Source organism: Castanea sativa, chromosome 3 (genome assembly GCF_040712315.1).
Source record: "Castanea sativa cultivar Marrone di Chiusa Pesio chromosome 3, ASM4071231v1".
NCBI classification, from domain to species: Eukaryota; Viridiplantae; Streptophyta; class Magnoliopsida; order Fagales; family Fagaceae; genus Castanea; species Castanea sativa.
In genome coordinates, this window is record NC_134015.1 from 12,721,946 (window position 1) to 12,738,342 (window position 16,397).

A 16,397-nucleotide genomic window follows, 5' to 3' on the forward strand; every position below is an offset into this window, starting at 1 on the left:
GGCTCCTTTAAATGCATTGCATGACATGCCAACCCCAATGTTGTACAACTGCACCGTTGTACTCGAGTTTCTGAGGCGCGAGTATTATGCTATGGTACCCGAGGTCAAAAAACTCGAGTATGGATCGGGTATGCCTCATTATATGTGTACGAACATACAGCTTAGTACTCGATTTCTTTAGACTCGAGTACTTTTTAATAGTACCCGATTTTTTTAAAGTCGAGTACAAAGTTGTGTGATTGTATCCATTTCATACCCTAACCATTTGAGTTTTATTCTAACTCAGAACTCGGGTTTTTTTTTAGTTTTTTTTTTATAGTTCTCTCTCAAGGGAATAATATAAATGAATATCACGTTGAAATAATATATGTATCACAGAGATCACTTATTAAATGAATTGGTAACTCTTTCTAAACTACTTATCTAGTACCACTTTAAACTGTATCTTACTAACTTTGTAGCAGTTTGCAGATTTCTACCAAGCTTGTATGCATTGTACCAAAAAAATAAACCCCCAAAAACGCGCTCAACCTCGTATGCACTGCACTTTATGTAATGTGATTGGTTACCTCCAATCCATGCTCATTATATTTTGAAGTTACACGATTAGATCTTGAATGTCAAATTCATACAGTGGTAAAAATCAAATGTAAGGATTGAAATTAAAAAATGTCAAAGGGTCTAGATCAAAAACACTTTAGAGTCTTAACCCTTGGACCAATTTTTTTCTTTTTAACTCTTCTTTTTTTTAACCTTCATCTCTCACATTTTTTTAATGTTTTAACTTCTATATTTTAAACCTTTGTCTCTCACATTAAAGGAGGTATTGTAAGGTGCGGTGCAATAGCCAACAAATCTAAATCCTAATGCATCAATGGGTCTTTACTTCGCCTTTACTTCCTCGTAGGTCTGCACAATCGCATCACATGTGGTTTTTCCTTCCATTACAAGGAGGGGGAAAAAAATTAAGGGTGGCTATTCCGTTACCATGCTGATATTTACAAGTAGTCACTAATTAATACACACAACTCATCACATTGTTACCACACTGATATTTACAAGCAGTCAGTAGTTTATGTACATCTCTATCTCTACCTCATCTCATTGATGCCATAAGCATGACACCCCACAGTACAAAATGATGGAAGCTGACGTTAAACACAAATGACGTTAATAACCAGAGGATCTCTCATCACATCCTCCATGAGGATCTCTCAGATTGAGTACAACTACCATGGGTAGCCGTAAGGACGATAGACCCCCAGATGGGAGTGAAGTATCAATGCTTGAATAACCAGAGGATCTCTCATCACATCCTCCATTTGCTGAATTCATGATTTGGAGCTTGTTGATATACTTGAGGAAACAACTGGACCGTTTCCCATGGCTCTTGAAAGATCCATATTCAAGTCACACACTTTCTTGACCTTCTTCTCTTGGACTTGCCTGACATTAAAGCAACAACAACAGAAAACACCACTGGTCTTAGAAAGTTCCACTTCATTATTCAAATAGACTGTTAATATTTTCAGGACTATTATTGCTCACTAGGTTGTTATAATAGTCGGTGCAAATCTTATTCTTACCACACTACATCTGTGTGTGTTGAAACAAGGAGGGGAGGGAGGAACAGCATTCAAAAAGGCTAATTAATGAGCTGTGTCCTACGAGATATCAAGAGATTAAAAACTAGACAGTTAAATGGTCCATTATTAAAGGTAGCTTTGTCCTTGTTATTTACAGAGTAGGGAGTTTTCACTGGTCCCTTTTTTTTTTTTAAGAAATTAATAATTAATTTTTATATTTCAAGGCCTCCTTACTTTTTGTCTCAAAATTTGTGTATTCCATAATTTCAGAGAGAGAAAAATGCATAAGTTTAACAAAAAACTTTTTAATCCTCTCCTCCTCCCTTTGTCACCACACACCACCCCCTTCCTCCCCCCCCCCCCACACACCCTAAAAAAAAAACCCTCTCCTTTGACTCTTTCTTTATTTTCCGGGTTAAATGTTGACATCAATACATAAGCATAAACGAGCACCCATTGACCACCTTTCTAGGCACTTGCACTTGTGGAAAACTTGAATTTGTTTAAGGAAATAGTAGCACTGATGCATGAAGAATAAGTACTTAAGTGGCTGAGAAAGTTTCAAAAGCTATCATACATGCTTCTCACATTAAGAACTTCAAATTCATGTAGTGACCAAAGTACAGTCACATATGCATGCATTGTTAAAACTTCAAGTACAGCAAAAGAATCTTATGGAAAGCACATGTAGCTCAAAAGCATAAAGCATAATTAAAAAAAAAAAAAAAAAGGAAGGGAAGGATATAAAAAGGTAATATATTATACCTTTAACTTCTGATTAGCATCTTTTTCAAGAACCAGTCCAGCTTCAACATATGCATCAGTAATGACTTCTGAGAAAGTTCAAGAAATTCAAAAATACTTTTTCCACAGAAACAACTTAAACCTAATTAAAGAAGATAGTATTAGTCTTTCTCATTTGCTAGTACAGACAAATTTGGATACGACAAGCACGTAACAGTCTGTCCTCACTGCCAATTTCTTCCACAGGAGCATAAAGAACACGGGCTTTGGCCAAAGAACCTTTCATGCAATCCTACGAGGACATGAAATGAGTTGGTAAAGAAAAATATCATCTTCCGTCACCCATTGCAAACATAACAATGAAAACCACCTTCCAATGTGCCAAAATCTAGAGGGTTTTTAATCCATGATTATGATTTGCAATAAAGAGCTCAAACATTAAATTATTTTCTACTTAATTCACCGAAAAATAAAAAATAAAGTAGATGATTGGTCAGCATATAACACATCTCAACTTAAACACACCTCCCAATGCTTAACAAGATCATTCACAATTAAGGTATAAACTGCATATGACACACCTTAACCTAAACAAATTCAGATACACATTAACTATCTACCAACTGGTGTACATGTACTTACACATATCTATGCACCAGCTACGGTGACCACTGCTGTCAAGAAGTTTGAAGCATGATATCTTTTCAATGCAAATTTAAAACATATATTGGACACAACTATCTTTTTCTTTTTCTTTTTTGATAAGTATTGGACACAACTATCTTACCCTTCGGACATAGAAAAAGATCTTACCAGCCCCTTAAGCCTTATAGAGACAGGCCGATTATCCAAAGCATCCATCACTTTTGAGGAGATACTCTGGTAAGAAATATTACACATTGATGTCAAGCAGTGCCACTTTCAGCCACATTTGACAGAAAAGTTTCCAGTATATATTATTACAACTTTCTTCTTTATTTTAATAATTAACATAGTCTTTGTGAAGATTGTACAATTGGACACTTCAATAGATGACTCATTAATATAATCTTATATACTATTGAAAACAAATAGAACCTGCACCATGTCCTATAAAAATATAAATAAAAATAAAAAGAACCTGCACCATGTAATCTGGTCTGCAAAATTAACAATTCATACATATCCCAAAAATATTATTAGAGGGCGACAGGAAAATGATGGATATTGTTATCTAAAATGTTGCAAGATTAATAAAAATATATTAGTGTATATATACACTGGCGGAAATAAATTGAACGTATATAAAGAACAAACATTGTGTAATATTTACATCTAGATATATCTTATGGATCTAAACTATTGAATAATTGACTCATAATATAGAATAAAATCAGAAAAAAGCCCACACTTGCCACACAATATTGAAGCATACCTGTACCACTTTTACTTCTTGTATGGTCTCTATAACTGATCTTGAATTAGCTAGGCTTGGCATAAGCATTGCAGGTGCTTCTGTGGAAACAGAATTGATTTTGCGTACAGCCACATGATTCCCTCTAAAAGAAAACTCAGATGATTGAGCAACACTTTTCTTTCGATACAGGGGCCTGGCTGCAAGCAATGTGATTCTTACTGTTAAAAATTGAAAAGAGAAAAGAAAATCGAAGTTCTAAAAGTTTAGTTTAATAGGATATAAAAAGCATGGGAGAATGATAGGGAAAAATGATTACTTTGGAAGGACAGTCCCCTCTCGAAGATAGAGCCAATCATTTGTGTACTCATCAAATTCAGCAACCATTGCAATCACATAAGCTAAACCTCTCCAGAAAGATCTTTCCTTCATCCACAAGAAGGTTAAAAGGTTAGTTTAGTTGCAGCAAAAGGCCTATGTTAAATTACAGAGGAATATATTAAAGTATCCACAAACCTGATATACTATAACTGAAGCATACAATCCAATGAAAATGCTTGAAAAAATTGCTATTAATATACTCGCCACTACAAAAATTGGCCACAAAAGGATTGTCAAACCAGCAATGGGGATGCAAGCTGTTTCAAGAAATGGGCCTTCTCGGCTAATTAGATCATGTATCAGTCGAAACCAGCCCTTGAACAACATATATGGACTCTTCACAATAGCAATTGCAGTGTAAAGAGGAATGTCCACCATTAGCCCCATTAACCCAGCAATGATGCATGCAGGTACATGAATTAACCTGCAAGATATATCCAGAGAGTTAGTTCTGAAAGAACTACTGCTTTCACCAAGGATGGTCAGCTCAACCACTCAATAATTGTTAAATTTTAATTTCTGTTCCAAATAAGGTAGAGCTTAGCTCATCAACTAAGTCAAAGAAACATAGTAAGCTCCCCACCATTGGCCAGGCAGGGCCTCCAATTTTTTCTCAGCCCTAGCTAATGAACCTACTAATTTCAAGATTTAATAAAAAGATACTCCCACACTAAGCAACAAAATAAATATACATGGTTTTCTTTCTTAATTGCAAAGGTAATAAGATTATAGTTAATATGATGAATTACATCACCATTACCTAAGAGCTCGAAGCTCATTTGAAGCAGGGGATTCCCGCAACTCCTCCAGGTAAAGTGGGTATGAATGGTAACATATGTCTGCAAAATCTCTAACCACTGTACAACTTCCTTTAATGGTGCCCCATGTTCCGTCCTATGTATTCATAGAAATAAAAGTAAGTATGAACTTGGTCAAACAAAAAGAAAAAGAAACAAAACCCAAAAGCCAACAGTGGGTGCTGAATCAGAGAGAAAACTCAAACAAAAAGGGCAAAGTCCAAAAATTTACCACAATACAGTGTATGAATTTCTTGGACTCGTTGTCCTCTCTGAAGGCCTCAAAAGCAGAAACCCATGGAGTGAAGAATCCATACCCCACCCCCACAAGAACACTCCCAGCAATGCTTAGACCCAACCATAAACCAAACAAGGCTGGTAATCCAGCCAAGATAGCAACTTTAAGTGGTGCATCAAATCTATTAGTCCTGTAATTACCACACCAGTTACCTTATCAGGTTAAAAATTCACAATTTTTGATGGCAGTGCGTTGCAGGGTTTAAGAAATAACGGTGCTCATTAGCACGAAACTGACACCGTTTGGGCTGAACGAAATTATAAAAATGTAAACTGAACGAAAAAGACCTACCATTGCTTTAACCTTTTTTGGCTTCACTTGTATCAATCTGCTTCCTGACAGGTCCCAACTCAATTCCTCGAACCCGTGATGCAAAATTTAAAGAACTCAAAGTCTCACCCACATCCTGGTCTGAAGGACTAATTTGTACAAACATCAACGTTTTGGAATCCCCCCCCTGCCAACACACATATATAAATAACTACATGTAAAAGAAGCAACAAAATCCAGCAAGGTCAAAATCTTTTGATCATATTCATATCCACTGCCTAAATTTTTTTAGAAAGGGTGGTATTGGGCCAATTTGGCCCATAAAACTTTATCCATATCTCTGGACTGTAAACATGGGTATGTGTAAAATTGATTGGAATGGATTAACAAAGCTTCCAACACATATAAATAGGATAATATAACTCGGATAGACAAGAACTAATTGATCCATTAGCTTAAGATTATAATCTTATTTTCCATATGCAAACCAACCATGCAGTTCAATCCCCTATTGCAAATCATGTTACTTCTCATCAATCTTTTAACTACGTAAACCTAATATATCATATATCACATACTCAGTTAAAAATTATATATGTGAATGTCTTAATGCTTCTCTATCATTCCAATTCTTCCTAATTGCAAGTTTCTAACACCTTGGCAAACCTTGCAGAATACTGTTTGCATATGAGCAAACATTACACTTATGATTTGTCACTATCCCATTCAACTCAAAAAGGAGAGGGAAAAAACAACCATTTTATCTTACAAGTTTGATGTAGGCAGACTCATCACCATGTAATACGAAAGTTACTTTTGGTAAGCTCGTATGTTTCCATTTCACTGTTTTTACTCTCAAGTGAGAGATTTACACTTGTTGCAGACAACATATTCTTAAATCCAACTCCTATGCAAATTAGTTAGGACCAACAAAGACAATATAAAAAAACAAAACACACCCATCTGCATAATCATATCAATATGAAGCACAAAAACAACCTAGTAATCAACCAACCACCCAATTGAAACCAAACAGCAGAAACACAATAAAAAGTGTGGAAAAAAAATCCATAGCAAAACTCATGATTGAACCAAAAATAGTTCTAACCCATTACTTGAAATTCCAAATAAACTACAAAATCAAACACCAATCTCATCAAAATAATTAGTTCCAATGTTTTATAATAATTAACATTTTTTGAGGCAAAACTGTGCAGACTTTCAGCTTAGCAAGACATGTTTCATTTCCTCTCCATCGTTCATTTTTCATGCAGCTGAAGCATATTTAAGTGTCCAAAGAATCGATTGTATCAATTCTAAAACTTTTTGTTGGTGACAGTAGCTTTATTTGACTCCACACATTTTTGGTTAGACCAGCGCAATAGAAATTACTCAGTAGACGAAATAGTGCACAATAGTTCTGTAGCTACTCAATCAGCCATGGATTTTAAAGGTAAAAAAAATATATAATGATTTAAAAAGGTGCTTCTATCTTCATTTTATGGAGCTTGTCAAATTGGCTTCATAGTGGCGCTCCATCTCATTGCAAAATGTGAATAATTATTTCAGGAATAATTCTAGTTCCACCTCTGAAATGCTTCAGGCATTTCCCCTAAAGAATACAGTGCAGTATTTGGCTTATTAAGTAAATGTGGGACCTCAAGTAACTTCTTGGATAAAGAATCGGCCATGTTGATTTCAAGGGCTGCCACTGTTATTATTTGAAGGACCAATTCAGGTACTATTTATGAAAGTTCATACAACTTACCAATAATGTACAATGCATATTTTATGAAGTACAAAGATTTTATGATCTTCGTGTATAATTACCGATTTGCTGGAAGCCTGGAACTGAATGCTCTGGACTTTTGATGTCACCTGTAAAATGAATGATATATGATCAGGTTCCACAGGCTCTCATACAAGAACAGCATTTGGATCTCATGGGCTTAATTTGCTCCAATGAATTTTAAACCCTAAAAATAATTGAGATTTTCTGTTTAGTTTCTGAGTTTATAATGTTATCAACCCAAGGGATAATACTTAATAGTCTTAATAGCTCCTTATCAACTAGTCAAAGTTCATGAGAATCATCCAAATAAAGTGGATGGTGATTTTCTTAATAATACTTTAACAAAGGAGTTAAATCTTTGCCTACACAAAAGAATAAATTTTTTTCTACTTACAGTATCTTCCTTGTTTTGAGATAGGAATACATGAGGAAAAATGCTATAACAGCACCAACAATTATCCCAGCTGTTGTTAGCCAAAATGCAAACTGCATCAAGTAAAACAGTATGGTAATGGTAACATGTCCAAGTGAAAACAAATCCATGGAAAATTGGAAGCGACTCGTGTACTTAAAAACAGTTAGTTTTTAGACTTTAGGGACCAACGTACCACATGTTCTTCAAGGTAGGACCTCAAGTTCATGCCAAAAATACCTGCAACCAGGAAACAATGTCTTGACAAGGACATAAGCAGGAAACCACAGAACCTTTAAAATTCTTGAAACAACAATTTCTCCAGCAACTCAAGTAATCCCTCTTACTTAGCAAAAAAAATTCTTTCATGTATTTATTTGTTTTATAAGTAATTGTTTTCATGGAGTCAATTGAGATGAGGTTCATAATGTTTTGACATCAAAAGGATTTCAACCAATAAAGTATAGTATCATTAACCTTCTTATTAAGACTACTCCAAATTTTTTTGTGCAACGGAATCATTTCAAAAGACAAATAATTCCTAAATTTCTATGGAAAACAAATTAGAAATCTGTCCATTATTTATCGAGGATTTATGGTTACCACCGATGACATCAGAAGGGTTGATAAACAACTCGAGCTTCAGTTTTCATACGATACTAGAAATTCCAGCTTTCACTACACATTATCATTGTTTAAAATGTTCAGGATCCAGGAGAACTTTAGTAGTTTGTCTTTTCACTCCATGGGATAATGTGGGTTATGCCCATCGCGGTGTTTGAGTTGCTGGCTTGTTGGAGAGTCAGAAAAGGATGAGCAGATAATAAACGAGTTACAGGTTAGATATATGCTTACCCTGTCTATCCATTCATTATCTATTCAGTCATATATGCAATTGTTTTAGGTTTATTAACCTTAGCCTCAGATTCCCCCACCAAACTGAGAATTGCAACTTTAAGAGGGCTTCCACAACCGTTTGATTTAGGAAGTAATTTGCCACAATCGGAATAACAAGGAAAACTGAAGAGGCCAAGAATAGTTAAGCTTTAGGACAGGTGCTCTAGCAAAAACCTGGCGGTTGATATATATATAGTAAAACAAGGTGAACATATCACTATAGTAAAACAAGGTGTACACACACACTCGTACTCATTCATAACCAAACTGACCTAAATACCTAATGAGTCTTGAAGTAAATGTGTCAATTTGGAGTTCCTGAAACCAAAAAACTAACATTGTTAGAATCACATTTGAATTATGATGGAGAAACAACATAAAGGCAAGCAAGATGTAATGTATACCTGTATGGAATGTGACTACTTTTAAGACCTTTGACTGGTCTCACCCTTTGGTTCCACCAATGCAATTGACCATCGAAAATCATCCCCGTTTTCTTCTCCTCACTGGTTCCTTAACTGGTCTCACCTTGCCTGAAAAGAACACAAGCAAATACTCATATTCAAATCATTTAACCATAAAGAGATGCATATGTAATCAGTATAAGAGGGGAGAGTACCATGTCCAGTCCCACAGTCAGGAGGATGTGTCCGTGTCCGTTGCGGCCTTCGTGGCTGATCCTCACTGTGTGAAGCCTCAGGTGGGGGGGTGGGTATCTCTGTCTGGATGGCACTAGGGGTGGGTAGCCCAGGGGTGGGCATGAATCTCATCTCATCTCTACCACATACATCTCCTGGGGATAGTGCGGTAGTCGGTAGGGGAGAGGATGTGGGTGGGCAGGTATCATCGCGAACCATGGATGGGGACCGACATGTCTGGGCAAACGTATGGGATGGACCCGCATCATCATGTGCCATGGAGCCCATGTCATAACGAGTGTCCTGCATCATCTCATCTGATGTCTGACTTGCCTCCTCCATCGTGTGGTCATGCACGGGTGTGTGACGGCCACCTGATGTGTGACGGCTCGCAGTTGTGAGATACCGACTAGATGCATGGCACTGACTAGATTGACGGCCTCCATGCCCTCGACGTCCACCTGCTTGCCGACCACGCCTTACAGCCGGTTCACTTGCGTTGCCCACAGTGCGTACATCGTCCAAGGTCAATCGACTGATTTCTTCAACAGATTGCAAGGCATTCATACAGTCCGTGTAGATCTCAGACCCTGGTTCGAACTTCGCCATAATCCTCAACTGTGATTCAACCTGTCACAAGTATAGAAGAGTAGTGTTAGGATTTGGAACTAAACTATGCAAAGCAAGGTACATTTATAATAGAACAATCTTTGTAAACTTACCAAAGTGTCCCAGTATGAGGTCTCTTTTGTAATATGCCGAACAGTGATGGAACGATACCACACCATATACTCGTCATTGTAGCTCATTACCCCATGAAAGGGCGGTGATTCAGCAATTGTGGCATGCGCAGCCCATCTAGCAATATGAGTGGCATGTTCTTGAACCCAATTTTTTTCTTGCTTGCCTTGGAGCGTTATCTTGTGAAGTTCAATTGAAGTATCGACATTGTCCGGTACGCCTTGCTTCATCCCAAACTGTCTCAGAACACGTTCGGGGTGATGGCCTTCAATCACCCAAAAATGTATGAGCGGCACGATGGACCTCCATATGTGTTGGCCTGCCGTACAATATGCGGGCAGGGAACCCAAATAATCTCTATATGGCTCCCAGACAATCTACAATGATCCAACAAATGCAAACAACCATATTAACAACATATGTGTAACGATATCTTACAAACAACCATACAAACAACCATAAAGTGGTTGGTTCCCACTTGTAAGGCACGATACCTGATTTGGCCGGAGTGAAGCAAGCGACACACGATAGGCGCGTAGGACATGCATTGGATGGTCAGTTGTTATCTTAGCCCCTTTCCATCTATCAAACAACACAAACATAACCTTCATATTAATTACTTACATAATTCCCATGCGAAAGAAATTAATGCGGAAATGTAAAACGATAACTAAGTTGAAGATCCTACATACCTCGATGACAAGTGGACCCGGGGGCGTGCACAGTGTGGATGCCTCATCACAGGACATATTTGTGGAAACCTCGCCCACGCCCACAACTGCACCAATAGCAGTGCACCACCAATTTGCTTGGCTGTCTTCTCTGATGCCTTACAGAGGTGTCTATATAGCCAACTTAGTGTTGCACTACCCCAACTATAATTCTTTCCATTGCCGATTGGATTGAAAAATTGTAGATACATGATTGAGAGCCGTTCGCCGCATTTGTCCATAAACAGTATACTACCCAACATTTGGAGTATGTAATACCGAGCATATCGTTGCACACGCACCTCGGTGGCGTCGGCGGGAAGAGGGTTGCGAACCGCTCCTCCGGCCATTTGGCTCTTATCCTCGGCCCTTCCAACACCGCAGTTGTTCTTTTTTGTACCAACCGGTCCGTCCGTGGAAGGAAGCCTAGCAAATCTATGCAAAAGTCACGCCGGTTGTCCATATGGGTAAATCCTACCACCGGCAAGCCATGTACGGGTACCCCCGGGATGACCTCTATGTCTTGTAGCGTGATGGTCATCTCACCGTGTGGCAAGTGGAATGAGTGCGTCTCGGCCGCCATCTCTCCACTAAGGCCGTGATCGGTGCATGGTCAAGGTCCATATGTGGGACTCGAAGTAGCCCATCTAACCCCGCATCCGTGATGTAAGTGGCAATCCGTGGATCTAACCCACCATCAAACGTACCTTTATCTCGGTGACGACAAGTCGAACACACGGCACTTCCCGCAAACAAAGCGGCTTAGTATTAATAATAACACTCACTAACCACGTAATAATTACACTTCAAACATAATGCCCAAAATATTTCTACTACATATATTGATTACAATGACACAAGTGCATACCTCGCCTGCCAAAGGAGCATCCCAAAGCAAACTTGAACGATGCATAGGTTGCCTCGTCAAGACAGTCCCTATAGAGGGTCCTGCTCGATGTGGGTCCATACCTGGCATAAATTAAAGGTGATTAATGGCCCATTAGCATCCTCACAAGTCAAATACCCATAAGCTAAATCAAAATGATAACAAAAAACTATAGAACTTTAAAAGGGGAAGTTCCCTTTTTTTTTTTTCCCTCAAAAACTATAGAACCACGTAACATAAACAACACAGTAATTATGTGGATAACAAAATTGATAAAAGAATATACGAACATCAAAATTTTATTATGGAGTTCTTTGATGACATAAAAGTTCCTTTCCAAACACTTGTGTTACAATATTTTACGCACTCAAATATGCTCATTGCATGTTGGCTCATACAGTGTAACTGAAATAAAAATAAAAATACACAGCATTAAGCATTTTAATATGTACCTACATAGAAGATAAACATCTAAATTAAAAATTGTTCAAATGCTCAGTGAATGATGATTAATTATGTGGATAACAAAATTGATAAAAGAATAAACAAACATCAAAATTATCTTATGGAGTTCTTCGAAAACAAAAAAGCGCCTTTCCAATCACTTGTGTTACAACTTTTTACACACTCAAAAATGATTACTGCATGTTGACTCATTAAGTGTCATTGAAATTAAAATTAAAATACACAGCATTAAGCCCTGCAAAAGTGTAAGCTTTGTGCATTGGTCATGACTATAATTTCACAACTACCACCAAGATTTTGTATATGAAAAATTCCAAAGCTCCAACTTTCAACACTACCTTCAACAACAACAAAAAAGAAAAAAAAAACGTTTTAGTGAATTAAAGCTTATAGGTTTAAGATTCACTGGACGCATATCAACAAGAAGCATGCCGTGGTCCCAAGTTTTTTGGGGTTGGCTAGGATCCAAAATCCCATTGGTTTTACAAACTATTTGTAACAACACAATCCTCCAAAAGCATCTTAGAATATGAAAATTAAAGTTTAGCAATGATATGTCACAAAATCCAAAGCTCAATTTTTTTTTGATAGATAAAATCCAAAGCTCAAAATGGGTAAAAACTCATGGAAAGAACAAAAAAAATACCAAACAATGCTAACCTTTGGGTGCGAAGTCGCCGGCGAAGAAATGGGTTTGAGAGTGCGAAGTCGCCGGCGAAGAAATGGGTTTGAGAGTGCGAAGTCGCCGGCGAAGAAATGGGTCTTGAACGCCGGCGCCGGTGATGAAACGGGTTTGAAAGGGGTTTGAGAGTCCGCCGTTGCCGGCGATGAAAGGGGTTTGGGAGTTAAATCTTTTACCGGCGATGAAATGGGTTTTCGGTTTGGAGAGTGAGTGTGCAACTGAGTGAGAAATGAGAGATGAGAGAGTGCAAATGAACGGTTTTAGTTCCCCATACTTGAGCATTACATAATCGAGTACTTTCAACAATACCCGAGCCCATAAAACTCGAGTATAAAGGGCATTTAAACAAAATTGCAATCCAGATTTATACTCGAGCTTTGTAGTATCGAGTACCACGAAAAGTACCCGAGTTCTTAAAACTCGAGTACTAACCTGGATATGCAATTTTGAACCAGTTTGGATTGTGCGGGAAGAAGGGATGGGAATCCAGATTCGTACTCGCGTTTCAAAACCTCGAGTACCATTCAAAGTACTCGAGTATAAGAAACTCGAGTATAAATCTGGATTCCCATCCCTTATTCCCGCACAATCCAGACAGGTTCAAAATTGTATATACAGACTAGTACTCGAGTTTTAAGAACTCGGGTACTTTTCGTGGTACTCGAGACTGGAAACCTCGAGTATTAGTCTGGATTATCCCATCACATGATGTTGTACAATCCAGATTGGTAACCGAGTTTCCTAAACTCGGGTACCAGATCGTACAGTACTCGAGTTTATTAAACTCGAGTACTTGGGGACATTTTTTTAACATTGGTATTCCACGCTGGCATGCCACGGTGGAATTGTAAAATCCAGTACTCGAGTTCACCAAACTCGAGTACTGGAAAAAGTGGTACTTCCCCAATTAGTTCCGAAACAGTGGTCTCTGCCTAAATTTTTTTAGAAAGGGTGGTATTGGGCCGATTTGGCCAACATCTTTTAGCAACCTGATCCGATAAAATAACGAACCACCATATGATATTTTGCAATCAAATTTGGTGTCCCAAACTCATGAAACAAATTAGCGATAACATACATGATATACCAGGACAATTCTTCCATACTAAACTCAAAATTGCGGGTAGGTTGTTGACTGTAACCCAATTCAGTTTAAAAACAAAGGCAATTTTTTTTTTATATAAGTATTCAAAAATTATGGAAGAGAGAGATAGAGAGATAGAGAGAAAGAGAGAGACAGTAAACCCAACACTGTCAACTAAGAAGAGTTTCATTCGCTGCGTTTCCACTCTACCCAATTCTTGATTTTTTTCCCCCTCAGTTTTGAAGCTTCATGAGCCAGCCTCTGTTTTCAAAGTCTAGTAATTGGTGACAATACTGGTGAATTGACATAATGTTGAACTTAATTCCCTGGTAACTGGTTTACTCCTCTTCTCTACATTGGTTACTCAAACACATATTTCAACTGCTGCACGCTTGCATTTTTACTTGTTCTTGATCAAATGGCCCTTAATTTGATCAAGAACAGAGATGATAAAGCCTTAAAAGGGCTTGACCACAAGAACAGAGAACATTAATGCTTTCTTAAATTGCCAATGTGTCTAATTTATTTGTTGCATTATGGTGTTTTCTATGTGCAACACATTAGTAAATGTAGTTTCCCTTGATTGATTAAACTGATAATTTAAAAAAAAAAAGGAAATCCTAAGCTTTTTTTTTTTAAATAAATTTTTTTTTTTTTTTTGGGTAAACCATGAAAAGTGCATTAAGAACTAAGCATTTACAAATCTATTACATTACAAGTCTTTTTGGTCAAAAACTAAAATATTTTCCACCACAGGTGGTGGGTTCAAAAAGACAACAAAAGAAGATAGAGAGCTTACTCCTAGTCTAGTCAGCGCATCTGCGCATTGATTAGCTTCACGGTAGGTGTGGATTATTTGCTTGTTCTAGAAGGTCCTTATAGAAGCAGAGTGATATTAAAGTAAACAAGCAGAGTGATTCTGAATTCCCACACACGACCAATGTGAGGTGGGGACTTTCACATATATATATTGAATTTGTACACAATGACAGGCAACAAATCTGCCATTATAATATTTACATTAAATGTAAATATCCTATTGAGGGATTTCCTTTATTTGGAACATATTTGACTTTGGCTCCCAGCTGCTTTGGTGTGATTGCTTGATTCAAGGAGCCTTGATTCACGTATACTTGATGCATGGGTCCTTGATTCTGAAATTTCTTCAATACTCCCTCGCAAGCTCAACGGGAGCGGCTGGACGTTGAGCTTGGAGCGAAGAAAGGAGAACTAGATGAAAGACAGGGGCTTTGTGAGAGCATCTGCAAGTTGATCTTTACTAGATAAGAAGCAAACATCAAGATCACGACGAGCAACTTTTTCGCGGACAAAATGATAATCAATTTCCACATGTTTGGTGCAAGCATGAAACATGGGATTAGTAGAGAGGTAAGTGGCACCAATGTTGTCGCACCAGAGAATGGGCAAGTTGGGAAGGAAAATACCAAGTTCCCGGAGTATAGATTGAAGCCAAATCAATTTTGCAGTAGTATTGGTCAAGGCTTTGTATTTCGCCTCAGTGCTAGAGCGAGCCACAGTCAGTTGTTTCCTTGAATTTCAGGAGATGAGATTAGGCCCTAGAAAGATACAAAATCCGCTAGTAGAGCGTCTGTCATCGGGGCAACCAACCCAATCAACATCAGAGAAGGCACTGAGTTAAGGAGAGGGGTTACAACGAAGAAGAAGACCATAATCCAAGGAATGTTTAAGATAGCACAAGATGCGTTTGACAACAGTCCAATGAAGATTTGTTGGCTTGTGCATGAATTGACAAACTTTATTAACAGCAAAAGAGATGTCAGGCCTTGTGAGAGATAAATATTGGAGAGCCCCAACGGTGTTGGGTGACATTAGAGACTGGACTGCCTTCAAATAACGAGAGCTGATGGGCTGTAGACATAGGGGAACTGATTGGTTTGGCATGGAGCACGTTGGTCCTCTTAAGTAGAGAAAGAATATACATCTTTTGACATAAAAATAGCCCATCTTGTGAACGGTAGGCCTCAATGCCCAAAAAATAGTGTAGGTCACCCAAATTTTTGATAGCAACATCGGACCCAAGAGCTAATATGAGAGAGTCAACGGCTTGAGAGGAGGACCTGGTGATGATGATGTCATCGACATAAATGAGAACATATAAATGAAACTTTTCCTGGTGAGAAATGAACAAGGAAGTGTCTGAGAGAGAGCCGTGAAAACCTAACTCAAGCAATTTCGAACTAAGTCGAGAAAACCAAGCACAAGGGGCTTGCTTCAGCCCATATAGTGCCTTGTGTAGCTTGCAAACATGATGAGGATATTGAGGATGAACAAAGCCAGGTGGTTGTTTCATGTAGAGTTCTTTATCTAAAAGCCCATGTAGGAATGCATTTTGGATATCAATTTGTTTAATGGACCATCTGTAAGACACGGCAAGAGAAAGAATGGTGTGAATTGTGATGGGCTTAACCACAGGGTTGAAGGTATCAGCAAAGTTGATGCCAGCAGTTAATTGAAGCCTTTAGCAACAAGGCAGACTTTGTGGCAATCAATAGAGCCATTAGGCTTGTGTTTGAGTTTAAAAACCCATTTACAGCCCACAATATTCATCGAAGGATGGGCAAGAGCCAAGGACCAAGTGC

The 16,397-nt window shown here is 38.1% G+C and overlaps 2 protein-coding genes and 1 long non-coding RNA gene across 3 annotated transcripts; all 3 read right to left on the reverse strand.

The window, feature by feature from the left end:
• Positions 1 to 956: 956 nt before the first annotated feature.
• Positions 957 to 7,160, reverse strand: LOC142628528 (putative membrane protein At3g27390). Its single transcript, XM_075802606.1, has 10 exons — positions 7,057 to 7,160; positions 5,134 to 5,329; positions 4,865 to 4,998; positions 4,240 to 4,528; positions 4,043 to 4,149; positions 3,745 to 3,919; positions 3,144 to 3,209; positions 2,532 to 2,622; positions 2,352 to 2,419; positions 957 to 1,446 (listed from the first exon to the last, which is right to left on the reverse strand). The coding sequence occupies exons 1-10, from the start codon at positions 7,158 to 7,160 to the stop codon at positions 1,411 to 1,413; spliced, it is 1,266 nt and encodes a 421-aa protein (XP_075658721.1). The 3' UTR covers positions 957 to 1,410.
• A 19-nt stretch (positions 7,161 to 7,179) lies between these two features.
• On the reverse strand, positions 7,180 to 9,308 carry LOC142629966 (uncharacterized). Its single transcript, XR_012843177.1, has 6 exons — positions 9,190 to 9,308; positions 8,975 to 9,103; positions 8,843 to 8,888; positions 7,870 to 7,913; positions 7,656 to 7,747; positions 7,180 to 7,347 (listed from the first exon to the last, which is right to left on the reverse strand). It is a non-coding gene; the product is annotated as an uncharacterized LOC142629966 (long non-coding RNA).
• A 28-nt stretch (positions 9,309 to 9,336) lies between these two features.
• LOC142628529 (serine/threonine-protein phosphatase 7 long form homolog) lies at positions 9,337 to 11,009 on the reverse strand. The gene is made up of 5 exons (XM_075802607.1): positions 10,642 to 11,009; positions 10,444 to 10,531; positions 9,931 to 10,326; positions 9,425 to 9,838; positions 9,337 to 9,363 (listed from the first exon to the last, which is right to left on the reverse strand). Exons 1-5 carry the CDS (start codon positions 11,007 to 11,009, stop codon positions 9,337 to 9,339), a joined length of 1,293 nt encoding a protein of 430 aa, XP_075658722.1.
• Positions 11,010 to 16,397: the final 5,388 nt, after the last annotated feature.